Raw genomic sequence first — 25,843 nt, forward strand, 5'->3', positions numbered from 1 at the left:
CTGGTATAGCCCCCTATTTATCAGTGCATCTTTTAACTCTATAATTTCAACAGCAATAATAATAATAATAGATACACTTATAAAGAGCCAAAATCTACAGAGTATTCGATGGTGCTGTACAATATATATGAAAAGCAAGATTGAAATAATAAGTCTTAAGTTATGACTTAAACTGAGAGAGAGAATGAAACGTCCTGACAGACACAGGTAAATCATTCCACTTGAAGACAGGACCAGCTGACAAAAATGCACGTTCACCATAGGGTTCAGCCTAGTTCTAAGTAGGCCTACAAATGAGAGCCATGTTATTGCCAGATCTTAGTTGATAACGAGGGTTGACAGAAAAGAAAATAAGCTCCGCTAGATAAGAAGGAGCCAAACCATGTTGCATTCGTACACAACAGCAACAACAGAAATACCATTTCGATGAGTCTTCTTTATCTGTAGTGGGGCGAGATTAACTGTTTCATAAGCATACTCACTCAAACTCTTCATAATATGTCATCGGTTTGCTCTTTTCATCTCTATAGTATGAACAGATAAACATGGTTACCATTTAAATTCTTTTGAGCCCCAGTTTGGTTTTTAAAAAAGTGCATTGAACCATACAGTCCATAGTTACTGGGCTGTTAAAAAATTAACACAATGTAAAACTTTAATATCAGGGAAAAGTTAAGAGAAGCGAGATATCGCATATATACGTACATTTCCCAAGAAATATTTGCTGTGACTGGTTGCTAGGCAACCAAATAAAAATATCAGACAAACACGTTTTTCAATAACGTATTACTCACTATCTAGCTACCTGTTGGTGATGGCTCTCTCAAGGTAAAGATTTTTTGAACACTTTTGCAGGGCCTGTATACTCTTCCATTTTTAACGTTAGGTTTAGGTTTCCCTTAAAAAAAGTGCCTCTACGCACATCAGTTTTATATATTCATCTGCTTACAGTACCTCCAGAGAGAGAGAGGTGGAGATAGTGTGTTTCCAGATATGCAAATCTCAATAGAATTGAATAACTTTAACTCTAGGCTGAGAAAAAATTTTCCACTATAGGGCTTGAAGTAAGCATATGTAATGGGAATAAGATAACGCATTCAATCGACATTTTGTGGATGATTGTTACCAAACTTGCTGCCCACCTCACTCTCCTCAAGGCACTGAACTGGAAATTGATGGGAAGATGTAACTTGGTGGTGGACAGGAATGTAGTACCGCCGTCTCTTCCTTAACCATGTGGACCAGAATTAGTGAAGCAACTTCTCGACAATTCTCGACAATGTAGACGACAAAAACCGTTAGATTCCATACATTGTTCAGTAAGAATTTAGGATTTCGATGTCTTAGTGGAATTAGATTAGTTGATTAAGCAGGACCTTTACATACTTAATTTGGCAAAGTTGGAAGACATGAGGAACAAAATAATGTACATGTTAGTAAAAGATGAAATTTCAAGCAGTCAGAGCCCCTGCGGATTACCTATTCTGTTGTTTCATAAAGAGGACAGATCTCAAAAATTGTGTACTGACTATATAGTAAAGTAAATACAGTAACAGTAACGGAGTCACATCCGACTCCTCGTCTAGACGATTATATCTATCGCACCGGCAATGCCAAGTAGTCAGTAAAAGTGGCGTATTAAATGGGTATTGGCAAATGACATTAATAGCTCAAAGCTAAAGACTTTAATTTGTAACGCCTGATCGTGTTTGGTCTTGTTATGTTATGCCTTTATGTTATGCCTTTGTGTTATGTCTTTAATGTTATGCCTTGTAATGTTATGCCTTTTTCTATGAAATTGTTTTTATTTCTCCTACCTAAATAAAGTGCAAAAGATACCTAATGTACTGTTAATAAGCATTTACATAACATAGGTGTAAACGATTGTAATCAATTTTTAGGTATTTATTGCAGTTTGTTTCCCATTGAAAATCTGACCCTTAACACACTGACAAATAAAGATTTCAGAAAAGAATATGTCTTGTATTTGCTGAGATCAGACATTTATATAGAATCAACCAAGTAAAAATATAGTCATTTAGGTTTTTGATACAGCATTGTAAGAGATTCTTTTGAAGATGTTGTTCTGAAAAGTATAACATTTTAAGCTTGGTCACGAGGAATTCCCAAATGTGGGATTACCATTATAATTATGAATACCAAATACGGAAATACAACTAAATGAGGGGCACGTACACCATATAACGTTTCTACATGTGGAGCACTCTGTAAGGTTAAATATGTTGCGCACAGAGCCATAATCACTAGCTACAGCTCGGGTAGTAATCAAAGAAAATTAACTGCCTTGGTTTTATCACAGCATCTATCTGCTGGGCTGATATCCCGTGTATAGCATCACAATTTGTAGTTTTAGTGGATGATCTCATTAACAAAGAAGCTTTTAAAGTCATTGCCCAAAAAAGAGTTAAGATCATGTATCGGATACTTTGGTTGTGCAGCAAACATCCTATAGCAAAAATAACATTACCCAGTACCCAGTACAGTGTATGTGCTATACACATTGTAGATACATGTATGTACTGGTTGAAATCCATTTTATAGTAAAGTCTTCTAATTCAACCAATTGTATATGTACAGTGTGTATATTAGTGTTAGGTTTAAACCTAGTCTTCTGGCACTCACGGCACTCTGTACATATACACCCAGTACAGTGCATGTACTGTATACACTGTTTGTACTGGTTGAAATTCATTTTATAAGTCTTCTAATTAAATGAATTCAACCAGGAGCAGACAAGTACATTGCAAATAGTATTTTTTTATTTGAAATTTAAAACTGCACAGTATTGAATTGAATGACCTTGAAGTTGAAGTACAGTACCCAGGCTAAAAACACATGGAACATCAAAACAGGCAAAAACGTTTTTTGTAAAAAATCCCAAACTTTGAGGATTTTTCATTTCAAAATAAGGCAAAACACCCTCCTGGATTTTTATTTTAAATCAGGGTGGTACTATATCTCTTCTAGAAAAAATTATCAGACTATTCAACATGACGCGTTTTGAGTTATTGGCCGTCAAAGACTGTGACGGTTAAAATGACACGTGTAGGGTTATTTCCACTGGTCATAGACTAATTAGCATAATATGCAAGGTGTTTGTAGCGTATTCAAGAGTAAATGCCAAAACGTATTGTTAGGGAGCGAGGCGCGCTAAATAAAACAAAAGGTCTCTTACAAAGGAGGAATATTTGAAACACATGCCCCTAATTGCAAGCATTGCTTCCAGGTGGAATGAGCAAATGAAATGGAACACGAGGTTTAGAAACTTCACTTCACTCTGAGCATCTAGGCAGAATATACGGCGGTTTTAGGCGTTAGCAAATAGGGCGTCGATCACAGTATAGTATATATGTCGTGGAGACAGGCCTAGGGTATATATTACCGGGAGAGGCTACATTGTCTGGGTAGACGGTATACTTGTGTATTGATATGTGTTTGAGAGTACCCTTCACCGACCAAATGGAGACACCTGCCCCATGCCGTGACTCCGAGGCTGTCTAAATCTTTTCACGTAAGTGGGAATTTGTTTTAATTGATTGACTAAGGAAGATATATTAATATATTAATTTGGTAGTTTGCAGCTAATATTAAATGTCTTAATATTAGAAGTGTGTTTATAAGTATTGTAATATAGCCCAATGGTAAATGGGAATCACTCATATATGGATTGAATTATACTTAAAACTATATGACTGAGGGTTAATTTGAAATGCATTGTTTGAATATTAATTGCCGGAGAGACAAATCCGTTTTCGATTTGAAGGGTTGGGAATTCGCTATATGATAATAATGTTAATTTTAGGGATAGTCCACTTTTATGACTGTATAACGATAATGTTGTCCTGTTTAGAGCGGCTAGGGGGATTGAGTACATGATGTAAACTATTCATTTTACTGACAAGAGGAAACATCATTGTATCAATTTTATTACAGTGTACCATTTCCTGGGAGACGAAACTCCGTGCTCCGTTTTGTGTATATGGTTATACGCAAGAAAACCTTATTTAAAAGATATATCGAATAACGCCAGATTAGTTAACAAGAGAATTGTCGTGGAGAAAAAACCCGACGGCGTTAGTTAAAAGAAACATTTTTCTGTTGATTACAAGAAGAGCACCAATAAATGTTAAGATTATTTGTTATGTAAAAGACTTAATGTAGCAAAGCAGCTTATGTGAATTGTAGTGTACAATAATAAATTTACGTTATTTATAAGCATACTGTTACATTTCATTTTTTTTTCATAGGTGTTAAAAGAACCCGAGTGGGAATTTATTATTATTTGAATTTCCCACGTCACAAAGACGACCTCCTTTGTACATCGGAGCAACTTAACAACTTCATAAATTTATATTGAGAACTGAAATTTTTTTCGGTGTAAGAACTTTATACTTATAATTAAAGTATAAAACTCTGACAGCTCTAACATAGTTACTTTGGTAAAAAATTGGCATCGAAATCCCTAACTCATGCTGAATCGCAGCATGAAATAGCAACTTTAGAGTTGCACAACCTGCGAACATATTATAGAAAAGCATTGTAATCATTATTGTGTATTGTTTGTACTAGATATAAAAACCTCTGAAGGAATCAAGTACCCTGAAGCAATGGTTTAAAATGGCACATTTTTAGTGAAAAGTACAAAAATCGAATATTTTGACACCTTTAAGTTGACCTAACTCAACAAGACAATATTTTTGTAGCCTATTTTCCTGTTCTTTGGGATAGACTCTATAGGCATCTGTAAAAGAAAGGTAGTAGAATGTTTATTTGCTGAGAAATGAGACCTCAAAAGTGAAGAAAATGCAAAAATGCCATGGTGGCGACAAATTGCGGAAATGCAAAGTGTGATAAATCGGCCAATTGTAAACAATGCAATTGAAATTTTCAGAATATGCTTATTTTATGGTGGTCCAATCATACAAAAAATTTGGGAATTTTTGGAGACGGTGCAGCAACAGCCATCCGTGATTTGACACGGAATGACCCTATAACCAGTTAAGCTTTATTTGTAAATTTAGGTTATAATGCATTGATAATATGAAATTTAATTTAAATAATGATAATTTTGTAATATTCACAAATTGCGGAAATTCAAAGTGTGATAAATCGGCCAATTGTAAACAATGCAATTGAAATTTTCAGAATATGCTTATTTTATGGTGGTCCAATCATACAAAAAAATTGGGAATTTTTGGAGACGGTGCAGCAACAGCCATCCGTGATTTGACACGGAATGACCCTATAACCAGTTAAGCTTTATTTGTAAATTTAGGTTATAATGCATTGATAATATGAAATTTAATTTAAATAATGATAATTTTGTAATATTCACAAATTGCGGAAATTCAAAGTGTGATAAATCGGCCAATTGTAAACAATGCAATTGAAATTTTCAGAATATGCTTATTTTATGGTGGTCCAATCATACAAAAAAATTGGGAATTTTTGGAGACGGTGCAGCAACAGCCATCCGTGATTTGACACGGAATGACCCTATAACCAGTTAAGCTTTATTTGTAAATTTAGGTTATAATGCATTGATAATATGAAATTTAATTTAAACAATGATAATTTTGTAATATTCACAAATTGCGGAAATTCAAAGTGTGATAAATCGGCCAATTGTAAACAATGCAATTGAAATTTTCAGAATATGCTTATTTTATGGTGGTCCAATCATACAAAAAATTTGGGAATTTTTGGAGACGGTGCAGCAACAGCCATCCGTGATTTGACACGGAATGACCCTATAACCAGTTAAGCTTTATTTGTAAATTTAGGTTATAATGCATTGATAATATGAAATTTAATTTAAATAATGATAATTTTGTAATATTCACAAATTGCGGAAATTCAAAGTGTGATAAATCGGCCAATTGTAAACAATGCAATTGAAATTTTCAGAATATGCTTATTTTATGGTGGTCCAATCATACAAAAAATTTGGGAATTTTTGGAGACGGTGCAGCAACAGCCATCCGTGATTTGACACGGAATGACCCTATAACCAGTTAAGCTTTATTTGTAAATTTAGGTTATAATGCATTGATAATATGAAATTTAATTTAAATAATGATAATTTTGTAATATTCACAAATTGCGGAAATTCAAAGTGTGATAAATCGGCCAATTGTAAACAATGCAATTGAAATTTTCAGAATATGCTTATTTCATGGTGGTCCAATCATACAAAAAATTTGGGAATTTTTGGAGACGGTGCAGCAACAGCCATCCGTGATTTGACACGGAATGACCCTATAACCAGTTAAGCTTTATTTGTAAATTTAGGTTATAATGCATTGATAATATGAAATTTAATTTAAACAATGATAATTTTGTAATATTCACAAATTGCGGAAATTCAAAGTGTGATAAATCGGCCAATTGTAAACAATGCAATTGAAATTTTCAGAATATGCTTATTTTATGGTGGTCCAATCATACAAAAAATTTGGGAATTTTTGGAGACGGTGCAGCAACAGCCATCCGTGATTTGACACGGAATGACCCTATAACCAGTTAAGCTTTATTTGTAAATTTAGGTTATAATGCATTGATAATATGAAATTTAATTTAAATAATGATAATTTTGTAATATTCACAAATTGCGGAAATTCAAAGTGTGATAAATCGGCCAATTGTAAACAATGCAATTGAAATTTTCAGAATATGCTTATTTTATGGTGGTCCAATCATACAAAAAAATTGGGAATTTTTGGAGACGGTGCAGCAACAGCCATCCGTGATTTGACACGGAATGACCCTATAACCAGTTAAGCTTTATTTGTAAATTTAGGTTATAATGCATTGATAATATGAAATTTAATTTAAATAATGATAATTTTGTAATATTCATTTATAAAAACCAAGAAACCTGTGTATGGTTAATCTCATTATAGACTATACTTCAATGTAAATTAGGGGGGGGGGGTACTTGTTTGTCAAACTTAAACAAATTTTGGCTGAAATTAATCAGGCTAGGCCTACCCATGCAATGATATAGGTATAGCCTAAGCCCAGTGACAAAGAAGTTTTATCCACATGAGAAATGTAAAAATGAAACACCACATTACTAGGTCACAGCTTTGCACTCCTAATGTTATAAGTCTCACACTATAAAACAGAAATGAGTTTTATTAAATCTTATGTTGTTCTTATTCTACAATTATACTCCTCAGAGGTAAGTTTTGAAGCACTGTCAGTGAGGCAGATTATATTTCCATATTATGCACAGCAGATCATGAATTTGGTGTTAATCTCAATAAACTGAACTGCCCATAGCAGGGACTCCTTATAAGATATAGCATTGATTTTCTGAACATTAAAAAAGGGACACATTTACAGTAAGGCATATTATGGTTCCATTTATATCACAGCAGATCATGAAATTGGTGTAAATCTCAATAAAGTGAGCTGCCCATAACAGTTTTCCTTATGGCATTGATTTTCTGAACATTCAAGAGGGGACACATATACAGTTTTCATGGGAGAGAATGTTTGTATAGATACAAACTGATAAGTATTTAAACATGGTACAAAACTCAAATAAAGACCGTTAATGTATTAATTTTGTTTTACTTTGAAACTATTTACTAACACACGTGACCGGCTTCTGTTAGGTGCAGAAACAAATAACTCTTTCTGCTGTTATGTGTTATTTTGTTTGGCAGAAATGGAAGATTTGTACCAAGAGGAGCTAACAGCCATGACAGAGTACAAGAAACACACAACCTTGAGCCTTCCATTATCGAATAATCTGTAGGCTGCAGTTTACTTAGCCCAATGATGGTAAGTGTTGTTCAATGTAATTGCAACTGAATACTGTTGAGTATTACTATTAAGTAAAATATCTCTATACACAAGTTGAGCAACTACAACTCATACCATCAAGTCAAGAGTCCAACACAAAAATGAGTTGCAAGGTGATTGATACCATGTATAAGTTATGCATGTAGAGGTCAATAGAGGTACAAAATATAATTGTACACTATTCTAAAGCATATCCTACATTCTGCATTGCAGATGGCAAGTCTCAGACTTCTAGTTTTATTTCTCCATGGTATAAACGAAAAGTGTGACCATGGCCTTCAGTAAGTGTCAGTCCTTTTTAAAATTGTTGTCACAGAGCAGTGAGTTACCTTGACTATCTTGGAAGGGGGGGGGGGGGGTAGGGGAAGGTTGGGAGAAGATGTAAACTTTCAGTGAATGTTATTTTACTATTGCAAATTTAAACAATTTCACAAATCTTTTGTTGCAGATGAACTTGGCATTTTCTTTTGTCACTCTGTTGTTTTGGGGAATTTCAACATCGAAGGGTGCAAGGGTGCATCCATGCAATCATTCATACATGTAAAACAAGTAAGTTTTATTTTTTAGACTTAAGTTTAATCTACATGGAATTGTGCTAGCTGATAGCCCACTAATTATTGGTAAAGTGGAACCAGTTAAGATCTGTTTGCTTGATAGAGAGCTTTTAGTGCTCCTACCTTCATCTACCATAAAATGACAACAGAAACAATGTTAAACCAGTATCACACCCTTTGGTTTGACTATAGGCTGAGTGCTGTAAATAACACTATTGACTCATTTAGCTCCAAGCGACTATCGTGTTATGTACACTTACACATTTGACCTTCGCCTATTATGCAATTGGTATGTCAAGTTCACGAACACAGGCTGTGTGTACTTAAATCTTCATTTTCTTGTTTGTCGAAAAAGATCTGAGGAAACGACCATGAAGAATCTTTAATCTTTAATTGGCTGCCAACACAGTCTGTTCCTGAACTTGCTATAAAAGACAGGCTAATGCAATTTATTCCTTTTCTACAACTGAAACTGATCACAAATAAGGTTTCAAAAAGTTTGGCACAAACTAGTAGACTGAAGAAAGCGATTAATCTTCTTTTTCATTCTAGTTCGTTAACACACCATTTGTTTCTTTCCTTTCCCAGATTGGTACACACTGGAAGAGGTAAAATATGAGAAATTGAAAGAGGCTACCAAGTAACACAGCTTTGCAGTAGTAGAAGGATGTCTTTGGTTTGGATGATCAAGAATGTGATTGTAGCTGTTTTTATGAGAAACAATTTGATGTTTTGCATTTCAATTCATCTCTCTGTCCACACTTGATAATACTTGTTTGTACAACTTCAACTTGCATAGAGATGGCCTGTGATGAAGAGACATGTGGAAGTGCTCATGAATTTTATGTCAAAGGCAGTACTTAAAGGTCATTTAGGGGTCGGTTTAGTTAATTGCTTGGAAACGCTTCTTCCTGAGTCCATGGATGGACATATGGATGTATGCAAAAAGTGATCATAATTATGGTCATTCGGGGTCGGAGTTTCAGAAATTTCATGTTCAAGGACACTTTGGTCTATTCTTTAACTACTAAACTGTTAGCTCAAAATCTTTCCTAATTAATCTTTCTTGTGATTATAATAAGCTTAACTTACCACTTTCTATTGGAGTTAAAATCATTTGCACAAGTATGTGAGGTCCAAGGATGAGCTTATGACTAAAACATTAATGGTATCGTTTGAAGCCTAATCATTGTCTTGCAGATGTTCGGTTTGCCTGTGAAAAGTGGTAAAATATAATTGTAATCAAATTAAAAATATTAATTAATTACAAATAAGTAAACAATTAAATTAAGAAAATAAATTTGGTATTAGGTCATCCTTATCAACAACAATGTGAACATAGATCTTCTAAGACCTTCCTAAGTAGTTTAATGGTAGTCAGTATAGGCCCCAAATTATAACACGCTATAATGGCAAGAAGTTTCAAAAAGTACCTTCCTGGAGGTCTTTACTCTCCAATTGTTCTCAGACATTTTTAAGGAACACACAAGATGACTGAATGGGAAAATTTCCTCAAAGGTTGTAATAAAAACAGTTTAAGAATTCTGACCAAAGGTGACCACATTTGAATATCTAGCATATGTGGCGCTAATACAGCATACCATTAAAGACAAAAAAGGTACTGACACAGGGCTAAATTTTGTCTTTGATCAAGTTTTTCAAGTAACAGTTATAGAGTCTATTTCTTGTTCTGTACTGAAAACTGTTCAAGTGATTTTCAAGTTGTATTCTTGTGCAAAAGTGCTGATCAAGGTCTTGGTATCCCTGTTACATTTCACAGTTGATGTCGAGCAATCAGAGCTTCAGCATGTGACGATGGGTATGCTATAAATTTGTCCTCAAAATGTTGATTTCAGTATTGCATTTCTTATATTAATTCATTGTATAAATATTTGAGAAATTAATTTAACTAAATTGCGAAAGTTCACTTAGTACTCAAAATTCAAAAGTAATGAAGTTGCAAATAAAGTTAGCTATCAGTAACATTGATGTTGTTTATAATTTATGTTTGCTTTTTCTCAATTTAAATGGAGAATAAAGTGGCATACCAAATAGTATTAACAAGGAAAAGGGGTGATTTAACCAGGATTGAGGTGGAAAATCAGAATAATTAACCAGGATAATGGTGACATCAACCAGGAAATGTTGTTTAATTTAACCAGAAAGGGGTGGTACACTCTGTGATATTAACCAGGAGAGTATTAGCACCAACCAGGAAAAGTGGTAAATTTGACCAGGAAAGAGGTGAAATATTGCATGATATTAACCAGGATGTATTAGCATCAACCAGGAAATGTTGGTTAATTTGACCAGAAATGAGATGAATACCCATTGATATTAACCAGGACAGGCGGGCATAAAGTCCGGTGAATATTCATTTCCACTGTCCTCTTGGTTTGGATTTTGCTCTCTGTTTATTAGATGCATGGTTAGATACATGGCGCCACCGAATAAAAGTGACAAAATATCGAAATATTGCTTCTTTGTGTATATTTTCCACACAGTTCTACACACTGAAGAGCCAACGTTATCATCAACTTAAGCTTACAGGAACATTTTTGAATTATATCATATTTTAAAGTGAATATTTTGAGGTTAGCAGCAGCTGTAGAAAAGTTACGATCGTTAAAATCATTCCATTTTCTTGGACTGTTACATCTAAATACTGATTGGTTATTGTTCAAACCCATTCTTTATTTAAGGAATCAAGAGAGTACACGTAGATCCTTTTTGATTAATCTTTGTATGCTAATTTCAATGACGTGACAAAATAGTTTATAAAGTCAGGTGTAAGACAACTGCCTGCAAATGGTACTCAATGTACGTATACAAACCGCTAACAAGAAACATCCTATGATCAGCCGGAATGAAAGATCGATATCAAATTTAGAGTGCACAAGAAGAAAATACTAAAAGTATTAATGAGGTCTATTTATTTCGAGTACACCAACCCTTCATCTACCAGTTTATTCCTATCATAAATTTGACTTGCTTGGATACGGCATCACGTGAAGATATGCCTATTTGCTGTTTTTAAATCATTTGTTCCATTGCTTGAGTAATACAGTAAAATACAATTGTGTGCGAAATGTCTTCATCTACCACCCCCCCCCCCCCTCAACCCGTCACGCAGTCTCAATAAAAATAAATATAAATTGATTCAAGGTTTCACACAGTTATTAGGAGCATCTGGAAGGCCTTTTCCCGGATACCTCCCTGGCCTGCTTTATCGCGATCTGCTTCAACTATAGCAATTTCATGGTCTTCCAATCCGAGATTCGCAGCTACATTCATCCTCTCATTGGCGATTCCAGGGGCAATATCCTGGCAAACATAAGAATCAAAGTTCTTTCTAGTTCCATTGCTTGAGTAATACAGTAAAATACAATTGTGTGCGAAATGTCTTCATCTACTAGTTTATTCCTATCATAAATTTGACTTGCTTGGATACGGCATCACGTGAAGATATGCCTATTTGCTGTCTTTAAATCATTTGTTCCATTGCTTGAGTAATACAGTAAAATACAATTGTGTGCGAAATGTCTTCATCTACCACCCCCCCCCCCTCAACCCGTCACGCAGTCTCAATAAAAATAAATATAAATTGATTCAAGGTTTCACACAGTTATTATTGCAATTTTAAAGTTACAATGTTTATGTTAAATGTGAAGAATCATGATGACTTCTTTTCATTTGATATTATTTCTTTCTAGTTCTTCCGCGACATCCTGATATCCCGAGACTCTTAGTGCATCAATTAAGATCCTTTTCGTGGCATGTTGCCCATTGCATCTTCTCCACTTGAGGAGCATCTGGAAGGCCTTTTCCCGGATACCTCCCTGGCCTGCTTTATCGCGATCTGCTTCAACTATAGCAATTTCATGGTCTTCCAATCCGAGATTTGCAGCTACATTCATCCTCTCATTGGCGATTCCAGGGGCAATATCCTGGCAAACATAAGAATCAAAGTTTGTTGTGTGTCTCCATGACGACCTTAACTGACGGCCAAATACAGAAGGCTTATTGGGCTGAAAACCATACTTCTTGTCAAAACTCTATCGAGCAACTTATTATACAATCCGGAGCAGATGTAACCCTGTGTCTTATTTGTTTGCAATACGGTACCATAGGCGAAGAGTGCATCGCCGCTAACTGGTATGATCGACAGTATCATTTGCCAGGTTAAACAGACATTTGAGTACCACACAAAATCACATTATTTATATTCATTACGAAAACCCGACATAAGTTTTAAATAGTAATTAACAGCTATTTCTGTCGCAAAACTAGTACATTGGCTAGAATCAGTACCTTGATTTGTGTCAGGAAAATTTCCTCGTTACAATTCTGCTTATACAGGAAACTTGGTTTAGTAACAAATGCTTTATTTGTATTTACTAACCCGTAGCTCAACTTCAGTGACTTGCTCTTCGAGAGCCTGTTCGTCGTACATATCCTGATCCTGCGTGGCTTGGTTCACTTTTGCCATGTTTGGCCGTAAGCTGCAAATGACAATGGTGAAGATACAATAAAAATCCCCATACTATATTTTGTAAAAATTATATTGTCAAAGTGAACATGATGATCACAATAAGGCAATCTTGTGGATTTTGTGTTCACGAAACAGAACGTTCCGTAGTGAGTCAAAAATGATTATTCGATTGTAACGTTCTCAGGAATTGGGTGAGAAACAACCAATAGTTGGTTTTAGCAAGTTAGAGCAAAGCTAGCTCTGTGCATATACTCACAAAATTAATAATGAGAAGCAGAAAAACTCTATAGAGCATACGTGTTAGAGTGCCAGGGTAGTCAATCCTTCCTACTAAATTATCTATTGTTTCGAAAATTGCTTGCAGGATTAACAGAAAGTTGCATCAATTCGTTTATTTCATAATAATTTGGGTTTCGCTTCTAGTGAGTAGCCGAACGGCACCGTGGTGGTTTGGAGAAAGTGTTTTTTTTTTTTTAGATTCGAACTGTTGAGGTGGTTTGCAGTTGGTTGGCATCTTGTTTATCATATGGTCAGAGGTTAAAGATCAAATAACCAAAGACAGTAGTTTGGCCATTACGCGATACCAAAATGACAACATGGCTGAATCAGTCAAATCCTTGTAAGATACCAGATTATGGCTAACTTTTTGGGACAACGGTTCCAGAAATTCTCTGTAACGACAAGGTTGATGGACTTCAAAATAGGTGGAAATCTTCTTTGATTGAGCCTCCGTGACTAATGATATCATTTTGTCGAAGTGAAAGGCCATTTAACCAAAAACAGCATTTTGACTATGACGTGCATACCACAAAATGATAAAATGACCGAAAACCGGCAACCTCGTGGATGACGTAGTATTAGTCACCAAATATAAATTGAACAACAGCATTGAAGTAATCAACAACAAGCTATGTTCAAACAAGAACGGGAAAAAGAGAACGAAGAGAATTTCTTAACAAAGTAACAAAATCAACCAACCGCCTACATCAAAATAAACAATGAACAAGTTCATTTCGACTATGTGTTCATTGGACAACAACAACCTATCTGCAGACGACATCTTTTTTGGCATATTGGTTGTTATAAAACTTGAAAATTTAAGTTAACTAAGATGTAAAAATATAAACTACCGGTACCTTGGGTGTACTAAACTACTCTCACCCGAGTTTGCCCACGTAAAATATAACTATTACACTAGTGCTATGTGGCCGCGAGACCTTTGGCAAATTTTACAACAGCCGACAAACATTAAAGTGGCCATGACACGAAGTCCTTTATTTTTGGGAACCATCAAAGAATGTTCTCTTGAACATGTATCAACCAATCTGCCAGTTTAAAACTTGATTTTTCAAGGGGAAAACCGAGAATGAATTTACCCTCTTCGGCGTTTGAAACTTTGTTTACTCGATTTTGTTTTCCGATTCGCATGACGTCATTTGACGTCATGTTATGAACATTTGTTGTCGCTGTTTACGATCCTCCGAACATACCATTCACTTACACCTTAGACAAGTACACATACCACTAGTAGCTACTAAACAAAACACTGATCACAAGTGCGATATCAAATCAAAATTTCCTGTGAAATGGCGGATCCAGAAGCAATTGCGCAACCGAAGTTCAAAGTGATAGTGGTTCTTCGCCAGGCAGTGAAATTGGGCTATAATTAGAGTGCCCTTTCTCATATTCGAAGCAGAGAGTGAAGGCGATGATCATGGCAATATTGAACCGAACGTTGAGGGTGGACCTGAGGTGTTAGAACCGTATCAGTTCGAGCCTGTTAAACAAGCCGAAATTGAAGCTCCACAAAATATCGAAGAAAAAACCCGTTCGAAACGATTGTTAGGAGCATACAACGTGGTAAGAATTTATTAACGAAGCATTTAAAAACAAAATCCAGTCCATTTTGTGCATGTGTTGTTGGAATTCGCGGAACTCCCTAAACCGTATTGTTCGTTGTGTTACGGTAACTTACAACCCATATGTACAGTGTGTTGCTATGTATTCATACATGTACATATACTTAATTGGAGTAGTAGGGTTGGTTGCATACTGAAAGTTTGGCTCGGGGGTTTAAGTTGCATTATGCAGCCATGCTAGGTAGGCATATGTGTTATTTCATACTCATTATTACTAGGCTAGTACTTTGGCCTGGAGTTTTGCAAATCAATTTTTTGAAACAAAAGAATGTTTCATGATACATGGAAGGTGTAAAATTACAACAAATGTAACCATTACTGTACATTGTATTCTTGCTTGTTATTTTGGACATCATGGGCCAACATTTATACATTTTGAACTTTCATATTTTTCCCCCCAGTCAGTACAGGTACATAGCCTACGGTCAACAGGTTCAATGGTACTGGGGGTTCCTAGCAAGACACGTCAGGGTTGTGCTACCATCATGTTCAGTCCAAAGGATCAGAAGTGAGTTTCCAGCCAATGGTCATTACTCTGGATTCAAGTTGCCAGGAGAAAACTCATTGTATAGGAAGCCTTGGTTGAAGAATTCCTCCAGAAACACCTTTTCTTTTCTACGATTGTGTTGGATTATCAATCCGTCAGGGTACCCTCAGTGTTGATATATTGAAATTCAAGACTTTTAATTCAGGATGGAAAGGTTATTTTCCAGACCCAACATCAAAAATGAAAGAAAAGGCATGTTTTGAAGCATTTTGACACAAGTATTGGCGTGACCGTGATGTCATATAATCTGTGCATAAGGGAACGGGCATTGACCTTTTTAGGCGCATTTACCTCCCAGACGTTTACTTCGTACCTTTAATCTGGGAGCCAAAATATCCATATCACCAATGATATTTGACAGAAAAGTAATAATTAAGACCAATGGAGGCAGCAGAACTCTCGAATGTTTAGACTTTGTTTCTTCAGCAACAGTTGGTTTGTTTTACTATCTGTCTTCAGAAACTCAGCAGTACACCCTGTTAATGGTCTTCGATTGTTTTAATGCGTGTGATGCTGTGTTTCACGTTGACTGTCAGTGTTGTACGTGTCGTTGTGCATGGGTAACATTTTTGCATGTGAGTTGCGTCGTGCAGTGTTTCTTGGTTTAAATTACCCTTTATTGTATTTGCTTCTGGGTTATTTTTCTAATTAATTTGTCACAACAACGATTGATAGTGATGGACATGCTGCTTTGTAGGCTTAAAGTAAAAAAAAATCATGTAAGTTGTTTTTCTGTAAACCTCCTTTGATGTCACAAATTACATTAGTGTAATATAAGAATGATACTGTTTATGGAAAGAGGGCAATTTCAATATTCGGGAACACGTATTTCAATTGATCTGAAATGAGTTTCCTGTAGATATGTGGGAGAGTTGTGCATTCTTCATCGAGGACGAGGTGGTGCTTGAATTGTTTGCATTCTTTGAGTAATTCGTGGTAATCAAAATGGTTTATCCAATGAATGACACACTCATACATTGGGACGTAAAGGGTTGTCTAGACATCGCGCATAGCATAGGCGCAGTTCACTTCTACTACTAGGACATCATAGACATGCCAATAAAGAGCTCACAAAGTAATTACAGTAGATAAGATTTAGGATCAATTCCACCTGATCATTGATGTGCCGAAAGGCTCATTTATTAATGACCATATACAGTATGACGGTATTCGATTTTAAGTGATGGAAAATGAATATCAACTTACCGGATATATTCTCCTGGGTGAGAATTTCACTGAAAGAAAAAGACTGGTGCTCGGACCGCGGACCCGAGTTGTCTGGTGTTGTAAGCCTTCGGGGCATTGTATATTACAGGGTTGCCAACTCAGATTCGAATATTTAACGTAAAACTCTCAAGTGTTTCACCAACTCTCGTCACAAGTTGTCAAGTATCGAATTCAATTAGGCATAATGGCCTATTCAATCAGTTTTCCTCCCAGATTAAGACATAAGTTTTCTACGATTGTGGGCCCCTGACATCGCGGGGCCCTGGGTCAGGGCCCAGTGGGCCCATGCGTTGAGACGGCCCTGCTAACTGATCCAGCATATTCCAGAAATAAATTGGGGCACTGAGATTTTTTCACAAGAAGATGTAACCCATCACTTCTGAAGCTAACCTCATAGCTTGTTACAATAGAGCAATACAATATATGTATGTATGTATACAATAGAGCAATGAAGGGGGTGTTAATTTAGATGATACAGCAAAATCTCTTCGTCCATTGCGACTTCAGTGTAGTAACGCTAATACTAGTACTGCTGGTGCTCGGCCGCGCTACCTCCAATGGATCGCCACTTGCCCCATTGGAGGTTTCATGTTCCCCGATCTGGTCTTCAGAGTATTTTTTTTGTGGATTACTTGACAGTAGAACGACTCTTTTATGTCGAACCGTTAAAGTCCATTTGTTTTATTTCATAAAAAAGGAGGGATCATAGTATACTTCCGTGAAGTGTTCGCTTCATACGGAGCTGCATACTGGCTAGGCACAGTGAAATCGGCGCTGGTGTTGTGGACTAACTTGGTCATAATCGCCGTGTTTTTTTCGTCCTTCGGCCATTGATGAAAGCTAATTGCATGGGTTATGACATTTATGCAGCCCCTACAACACAGCGGACCGGCATTTCTCTCGGATAATTTACAACAGTTGTAAAACAAACTTGAAATTTCTAACGATATAGCGTAATACAGTGGTTGTTCTCTCAGTGTAAATGTGCGTGTAAATGGAACGGTATGATCGTCGCGCATCCGGTACATGCCTGGGCTTGGCACTTGTGTTCCTAACATGACGTCATCATTGTCTTGTCGTGAAATCGCATTCTCAGATATCTGTTTTCGGATGCGAATATTAAAACGTTAATTAATAATTAGTCCTTGAGGTTTTCAAGGTGATGAGGATAGTTTTGAACAAAGATTTTCTCATAGATTCAGAGGAAGTTACTCTCGATAAGTTGCATTTTTCGTGTCATGGCATTTTTAAGGAACCAGCCGATACTCATAGCAGGTACATGATTAGCAGTTACTGTACAAGCAATCGAGTATCGGGTGACGGAACGTACTAACTAGATTGCAGAGAGAGAATCCAAGGTCGCATATACTTGGGGACTTCAACAGAGACTGCGTAAAGTCCCTTGAAGATATGAGATGCAACCACGAAGTCGATTTCATCTTATATCCTCAATCTAACTCTATAGGCTAGACTGTGCACATCCCATCAGTTGTGATCAGCCAATCGTTCATACCAGCTTCCATAGCAACAACAAGGCATTAGAATTTTCAGGTCTTTTATTAAAGTCCTCAGTCGATATCACATTCGCGCAGTGAAACCGTTTTTCCGTGAATTAGAAGGGAAGTAAATAGAAAACAGTTTGAAAAGAACATCCCACTCATCCGTCGATATCGCAATAGCTCAGACTTACTGTAGACAGGCTTTCCCATAATTGGTATGAAACCAACACACTGAGAAACACATCCCATCAGTTGTGATCAGCCAATCGTTCATACCAGCTTCCATAGCAACAACAAGGCATTAGAATTTCAGGTATTGTATTAAAGTCCTCAGTCGATATCACATTAGCGCAGTGAAACCGTTTCTCCGTGAATGAGGAGGGCGGTAAATAGAAACAGTTTGAAAAGAACATCCCACTCATCGATATCGGGGTAGCTCAGACTTACTGTAGACCGGCTTTCACTCAATTGGCATAGAAACCAACACACTGAGAAACACATCCCATTAGTTATGATCAGCCAAGCGTTCATACCAGCTTCCATAACAACAACAAGACATTCGACAAATTGGTATCGCAGTAGCTCAGACTTACTGTAGATATTATGCTTTCCCTGAATTGGCATAGAAACCAACACACTGAGAAATATGACCAGCCAACCGTTCTTACCAGCGTCCATTGCAATAGCACCGCATCTCGTGAAGCAGTTACACAGATACCGATTCGCGAAAAAGGATTCAGTAGTAAAAATAACACATTTTCCATGATAAACGATAACAGATCTAGAAAATGTCCAAATCGTAAGTAAAAACAATATCACAGGACGTAAGAAACACATTACACATAGGTAGAGTGAAAATGGAAAGTAGGTGCAGCCATCAGAAATATGACAAAAGGCAGCCTGCACAATTATCACCTGTGGGCAGCTAAATCACCCTCCCCACCCCTCCCCCTACCCCCCGCCAAACGCACACATACGTTTCGTACTAGGATACATTCTACAGCGTTGCTAGATCATTCAGGCTTACCTGATATTCTTTGAACTATCTAGGGACATACACACTACAGAGGAAATAGCCGTATACTTAAAATGTAGCAAGATTACTATAGGTTCTCATTTACTTGGCTATTACGCACAAACAAAACTTATCAATTCCAATGTGAAAGAGAACCTGCAATACTTACGGCGCTTCCTTTCTATGCCACTAATTATATACAAACTCAGAATTGTGAATATTTCGTTTACCGTTTAAGTGGCAAGCTAGGAATAGAATCTTGTAGTGAATTTCGCTTTCTGTTCAGAATTTAACTGCGAACATGTGCCAGTTTCACAATCTGTACAAGCCTATATTTGGTGCTGCCAGTGGTGTATGCATTGAATTAGGAAGCTGCTACGAATCCCTTTATGCTTCGATAGTATAAACGTCTTCATCTCCCCTGGTAGTGCAGATCTATAGTATACATCTGTAGTTGAGCAAATTGTTCAGTTTACTATTATAATTTCGAAGGGTTAAAGGAACCCGGCAGGAGCTTATTTAAAATCCTATCCATGTTTGTGGATGATCTCCGTCATATCTGAAGCGTCGATCGGTGCGCATGAAAGCGAGGTAGTCGTACAAATGTTGCTCTCCTTCATCTTCCAGGGAACGCAACCTAGTGTCCTCATTCGACCTAGTCCTATGTGGGGCTTCCCAGTTAGTACATGGATTGAATAAGAAAGCTGACACGAATCCCTTGTACTTCGATATTAAATGTTGTCATCTTCTTTGCTTGTCAAGATTTATTCTTCTTCAGTGTATGTTAAGTGCTTCCCAAGAGGGATTAAGGAAGCCAACATGAGCTCAATTGAACCCTATCCATGTGATGATTGTGGATGACCTCTGGCCTATACGAAGCGTCTCCGTTTCGATCAGTGTACAGAGAATAGCGAGCAAGAAGTGTGACAGGGGGTAGGAGCTGGAGGTGGGGGGGGGGCACTGGGGGCACGTGCCCCCACTTTTTCCAAAATAGCAAATGTGCCCTACTGGCAAATAAAATGTGCCCCTTTGATGAAGAACTATCTTTTCGATATATTAAACCTTTGTTAATTTTAAGATGTTATTTTAATTATTTGTTTTTAGTCTGTACATGCTATTCTTAAAATGGCATCCCATATCTATTTGTAGCACGGTTAACAATAAGCAATCTCAATATAAATAGTATTGATAGCATACACACATCATATATATTTAAGTGATATGGCCGGTGTTTATCGGTTTATAGCATAACGAGTGGTGGTTGTGGAACGACAAAGTGCCCCTCTCATGTTGTGCCCCCCGCCCACTTTTTGGAAGCTTCCTACCCCCCCCCCCTGAGTGTAAATGTCGTTCCCATTCATACTCATGGAATCAGCACGTAGCGTCCCTAGGAGTTGAAAAAATCCAATTCATCATCACCGTAGTGCTATCGTGGTGCTAAAAGTTGATTCGAAACCATTGAAGAACAGAACTCTAATCACAGTTCGCAAACCGGAAATCACAAATTCTACGGGAGAATCCGCTCAGCAACACCACATAGCACCAATTTTGGTACTTAGTGTGGTTTTGACAGGGAGCGGGCACTGCAACCTTCACACTCATAACCCCTCCACCCTGCACAATATCTATACGTAGCTTCCAAAGAATGACGTGACTTGTACACACCATTTCAGTCTGACAAGTCATACCAAACTCAGAAAATACATAGCCTACCGTTTAAAATATAAGTTGAACTTACACTGTTTCGGGATCGTCGTTTTGATATGTCTACCCGTCCGATTGTGTATCCAATCACTAAATTTTTCTTGCAAACTCTCACAAAACAACCCTGTCTATCACGTAACAAAGTCTCATTTGTTCACTTCTTGCTGCAAAAGTGCTCAATACATAGAAGTATAGATCAAGAACATAATATAGTAAACGTATATGGTAACCTACAACATGTTGTTACTCGAGTTTCGTACATGTGCGGCGGCTATCATCAGACGACAATACATAACGTGTAAATATGTGACAATAATATGTATATGAGTATATACATATATGCAAATGAAAGTGTGTTTTAAATATGGATTGGACTATAGACGACCGATTGTTTACCAGCTTTTATGATATTGGTTAAATGAAGATGATAGTGTAGTGTTTCTGCCATCCGCTATAGTAACCATAGAGATACCAGGTGCACAACGTTTCGTGATTGATCGTTCAGCTGGATCATTTGTATTAACAAAAGAATGTCAGGAAATGTAATCATTAATGTTTGGTATCATATACCTTATAATCCATTGAATTTTCGACTTTCTCCCTTACAATTTCTCTAATAAAAGGAGAAACATCGACACACCTTACGAATATTGTGCGCAAACACAGAAATTGCAACGGTGTATATGGTCCGTTCGTTAAACCAGAGCGGGATTCAGCGTGTGTGTGTTTAAGGGGGTGGGGTGGGGGTTTTCGGTCCAGGGAGGGGGAGGGGGAGGGGGATTCTGGGGGGTTGGGGGCTTGGGTAAATGAAAAATCAATATATATTTAGGGAATTAAATAGTCGAACGTTTGACGTAGAAAGTCGTAATATCAAGGAATGGTCGCAATATCGTCGAAATATCGAGATACTATAGTCGTAGTTTGCAAAAGAAAAATTGAATACTGGATTCAGTTTACAATAATATATAGTCGAGATTTTGAGGAACCAGTTTGAAGTCAAAACAAATTAGTCCAAAATTGGAGGGTTAAAGAAAGCGCTAAGTATTGAAATAAGATGGTCCAATCTGCTATGTGTCATCTCTCAGAATTTACAATGCAAAGTTTCTCTGGAGAAGATCCCTAAACTGGCCACTACCTAGCTTCTCATACGTCACTGAAAAGTGTTCGCCAGTCAGTAATTGACTGGAACTGTTATAAGTGATAGGAATAGTTCTACCACATATCAGTATAAACATCAGCTCATCTTAGAAAGTTCAAAAAGGTCCATACATAAACAGATGAACAAACTTCTTAAAACGAAGTAACTTATTAGAACAACTTATAAGTATACGGTGTAAAGTACATGCTCCCTCTGTAATGATCAAATACAGACTGTGGTAGATTTACTAAACGACTGCATTTAGTCAATACACAAACGTCATACGTTTATAATATTCATCCATATATTTATGTAATTTGATAAGATTTACCTACTCCCAGGTTACTGATACATACTAGTGTTATTTCAGATATTGAATATAACAGACATATATACTCTCGTATACTCACGCGTATTGAATGCATGATTTATCTTGTCTCCTCTCTCCTGTACTGAAGCGGGAAAGCGACACATACACATTAGCTTATTTCAGTTATGATATGCCGTCTGAACAAAAAACAGAATCGTCATGTACAGAGAACGAAAAGTGGCCCGCAAAATTTCACTATCTCAAGAAGATTCCTCTTATGTATAGTTGAAGACTTCAGCAGTGGCTTCAAGTTATGCTTCTACACTTGGCGGAGAGTAAGTGACCAATCTTTTGCGAAGATAAATCAATACAAATCAACACTTTAAAAGGAGGCAGTGTATGGAAGTAAGACAATATGGTACTGCAATGGTTCCAGTAACTTGTACATGGTAGCAATAGCCTTGGAACTAATTTTGTGTGGAAATTTTAACTTGATAGCATGAGTTGTAGTTTAATATAAGGCAAAATGAAGCATGTCTTTGTTGTATCAAAAACTACTTGTGCTGAGCGGTAGGTTCTCTCATAGCGAGGGCTCATTTTTAAGAAAATGTTAAGGATTGTTAGGTTGTACAATGAAAGCACTTAAAAATTCTTATTGAGTTGCCTGACGTGGTACTTCGCACACATCGTATGCACTAAAGTTGCTGAATATATGCCCAGGGACTATTATGTATGTTATAGTTACGTACGTCCTGCGATTTTCAAACGCTTGGGAGTTTTAAAATGGAGCGCCTTGCACGAGAGCCGTACGTAAGTATTTAGCCTTGTAGGTGAGTACCGTAACGTTAGGCTACGCGGGCCATGTCTATCGGACTTAGTGAGTAGTCTTACTTTTAGCCAGGGACACACAACCTTTAAGTTGCTTTCTCCTACATTTTGGGGTTAACAAATCCAAAGTACACTCACTCACAGTTAGGCCTATGAAAAACATAACAGTTTTTTTGAATGAATATCTTTCTGTCTTTCTTTCAAAAACCACAAATTCTTCTCGAAAGAACCAAAATCCCAATCCTTTGCATAGATGATTGAATTTGTTTGACAACTAAAAAATAATAACAATCAACGCAAGTACTTTGTTAACAACAATTCCATTACAGAGATTTTCCTGCTAAAATAGTCAATGGTGGTTTTTAAATTTATTGTGATTTGCTTGGCTAATAGCCCCACATATCATTGTCTGGAAGGATTCTTGAAATCTATAGTTATCAATGAACACAAAGGGTGTTGTTTGTAACTATATGGTAACTAGTTTACGGCATACTTCGCGCTTCAGAATTCGACAATAATTGTGTTGTTGTATACTAGTTACAGCTTTCATCATTTGATGGGTTTGTGCACAAGCCAGTGATTGTCAGGGGCCATTTTAACTAACTATTGTGCGTTCCTGTAGAGGTACCTTAAAGTGAATGTTTTCATCGAGTTCTTTAGGGATGCAAGGTTTTCTGAGCCGACGCAAACATTCTCAAGACGTGTTAACTTTTAAATCTTGGTAAAAACAATGAGTGAAGAGTTATAGACATTTTATGTGTATGAAACTGTTCCTGATTAATCATGTAGGGTTGAGGGAATTCTCTGGTATTGAAAAATGATTTCTGTAATCGTTTCCGATTTTTTCCAGAAAGAGAGGATCAGCCCACGGTATACAGCATGATTATTGCAGCAAAATAAACTAACATGTTCACTTGTTGCTTTGTTTTTATATAAAAATGATATATAAATTTGAATGGCAAATCTTCTGTAGTTAAGCATATCATTATTTTGGTATGGATATATTTTACTTCTGCTTGACAGTATTTAGTTGAATTATATTGAACAGTGCTTACCATCCCAGGGCCAAGTTAACTGCAGCCAGCAGTTTTTTTTATGTAGTTTGCAATGGTATGGAAGGTTCAAGGTTGTTGTGTTTTATGCACTGTACTCTTTCATGTCTGTTAGCTCCTCTTGGGACAAATCTTCTTTTATGCCAAAACAAAATGAAAACAGCAGAAAATAGGTATTTATTTCTGCACCTAACAGAAGCTGGTCACATTTGTTAGAAATATTTTATTTTAAAAGTAAAACAAAATTAATCCCAAAAGTCTTTATTTGAGTTTTGTACCATGTTTGAATACTTACCAGTTTATATCTGAGTACTATTGTAAACATTCCTCTTTTAAGTAGATGTATGGTAGGGCAGTGACATCTCCAATGAAAACTGTAAAGTGTCCCTTTATTAATGTTCACAAAATCATGCCATAACTGGAGTCCCTGCCATGGGCAGTTCAGTTTATTGAGATTAACACCAATTTCATGATCTGCTGTGCATAGAAACATAGAAATATAATCTTCCTAACTAACAGTGCTCCGAAACTTACGTTTGGGGAGTATAATCGTAGTATAAGAACAGCATGAGATGTAATAATCCAACAATTCATATTCATGTCTGTTTTATATTGCAAGGAGTAAGGAGTGCAAAGCTGTGACCTAGTTATGTGGAGTTTCATTATACATTTCACATGTGGATAAAACTTACATGTGAATAGGGCTGGACTATACCTATATCATCGCATGGATAGGCTTAGCCTTATTACCTTACATTTCAGCCAAAACCTGTTAGAGTTTGACACACCAGTACAACCCCCCCCCCCCCCCTCCACTAAAGCATTAATTGTTGGCCAATTAGATTGAAGTGAAGTCTATATTAAGATTAACCATACACGAGTTTCATTTTTTTTTATAAATGAATAGTATAAAATTTAAATGTCATTATTACTCAATCAATTTCACATTATCAATACATATAACCTAATATAGCTTAATTGCCATAGCCTAGCCCTGGTAAGTTTTACACTAGGTTATTCTAGGCCACTATAATAAATGCATCACATGCAACAGCTATATTTTCTTTTTCAATGTCGTCAATCACTAGTAGCCTATAATCATTTCCCGAACACGTAGACCACTAATGGTCTTAACATATCCACTGGTTAGCTTAGGCCTAGTCTTTTTAAAGGCGAAGGCAATCTACAGGGTCTAAAGTGTGCTGACCCAGGCGTATAAAAATGCTGTGTATAAATGTGTGGCTTTTGTTAGGTGTGCACTCAGAAGTTGCCATACACCACAATAACTCGCATTCGATAGTAGTAGAAGCGCCATTGATTTAGCAAAGGTCTAGGTTTTGCTAAGTAAGGGTATGACACACTGTAGGCATACACTTTCTTAGGTCTGGTTCAACTTAATAATTTAGCTAGACTATTCTAGAAGTCATAGTCAGTATAGTCAGTATTGTCAAGTTCGGAACACCAAAAAGTACGAAGATCAAGATATTTTCTTTCCAAAATGACCCGTGTGCAAGCAAGTACTGGCATATTTGTCAATAAAAGGAAGAAATAGTTTTGGGGTGTTGAATACTTAGGTGTCCGAACTTCGCAGTGTCCATGCTACAGTACTGTATATGAATTCCACATCAGGAAAAGAATCTGGATTAACCTAGCCTGACAACATAAGGGCTAACATTAGGTTATACTTACAATATCGCGCGTACTGACTGTATCACAAAAATGACG

At 36.7% G+C, this 25,843-nt stretch overlaps 1 protein-coding gene and 1 long non-coding RNA gene across 5 annotated transcripts; one reads left to right on the forward strand and one right to left on the reverse strand.

Annotated features, from left to right (window-relative positions):
* Window positions 1–6,888: 6,888 nt before the first annotated feature.
* On the forward strand, window positions 6,889–9,450 carry LOC139971741 (uncharacterized). Its single transcript, XR_011794467.1, has 3 exons — window positions 6,889–7,812; window positions 8,282–8,382; window positions 8,976–9,450. It is a non-coding gene; the product is annotated as an uncharacterized lncRNA (long non-coding RNA).
* Window positions 9,451–11,783: 2,333 nt separating this feature from the next.
* Window positions 11,784–24,913, reverse strand: LOC139971740 (THO complex subunit 1-like). Of its 4 annotated transcripts, XM_071978460.1 has the most exons (5): window positions 24,414–24,913; window positions 24,122–24,253; window positions 22,339–22,586; window positions 12,790–12,889; window positions 11,784–12,334 (listed from the first exon to the last, which is right to left on the reverse strand). In XM_071978460.1, exons 4-5 carry the CDS (start codon window positions 12,874–12,876, stop codon window positions 12,077–12,079), a joined length of 345 nt encoding a protein of 114 aa, XP_071834561.1. In that variant the 5' UTR covers window positions 12,877–12,889; window positions 22,339–22,586; window positions 24,122–24,253; window positions 24,414–24,913; the 3' UTR covers window positions 11,784–12,076. The 4 variants fall into 4 exon arrangements, with proteins under 4 accessions (XP_071834561.1, XP_071834560.1, XP_071834562.1 ...); XM_071978459.1 differs by lacking the exons at window positions 24,122–24,253; window positions 24,414–24,913 and having other exon boundaries at window positions 22,339–23,143; XM_071978461.1 differs by lacking the exons at window positions 22,339–22,586; window positions 24,122–24,253; window positions 24,414–24,913 and adding an exon at window positions 16,552–16,959.
* Window positions 24,914–25,843: the final 930 nt, after the last annotated feature.

The sequence above is a fragment of the Apostichopus japonicus genome, chromosome 8 (assembly GCF_037975245.1).
Source record: "Apostichopus japonicus isolate 1M-3 chromosome 8, ASM3797524v1, whole genome shotgun sequence".
NCBI lineage: Eukaryota > Metazoa > Echinodermata > Holothuroidea > Aspidochirotida > Stichopodidae > Apostichopus > Apostichopus japonicus.

What these genes read in the sequence shown, in the direction of transcription:
- LOC139971740 (XM_071978460.1), bottom strand. Translation starts at nt 12,876, where the DNA reads ATGGCAAAAGTGAACCAAGCCACGCAGGATCAGGATATGTACGACGAA. An exon ending in TCACTGAAGTTGAGCTACGG is followed by an intron (nt 12,335 to 12,789) that starts GTTAGTAAATAC and finishes TATGTTTGCCAG; the next exon opens with GATATTGCCCCTGGAATCGC.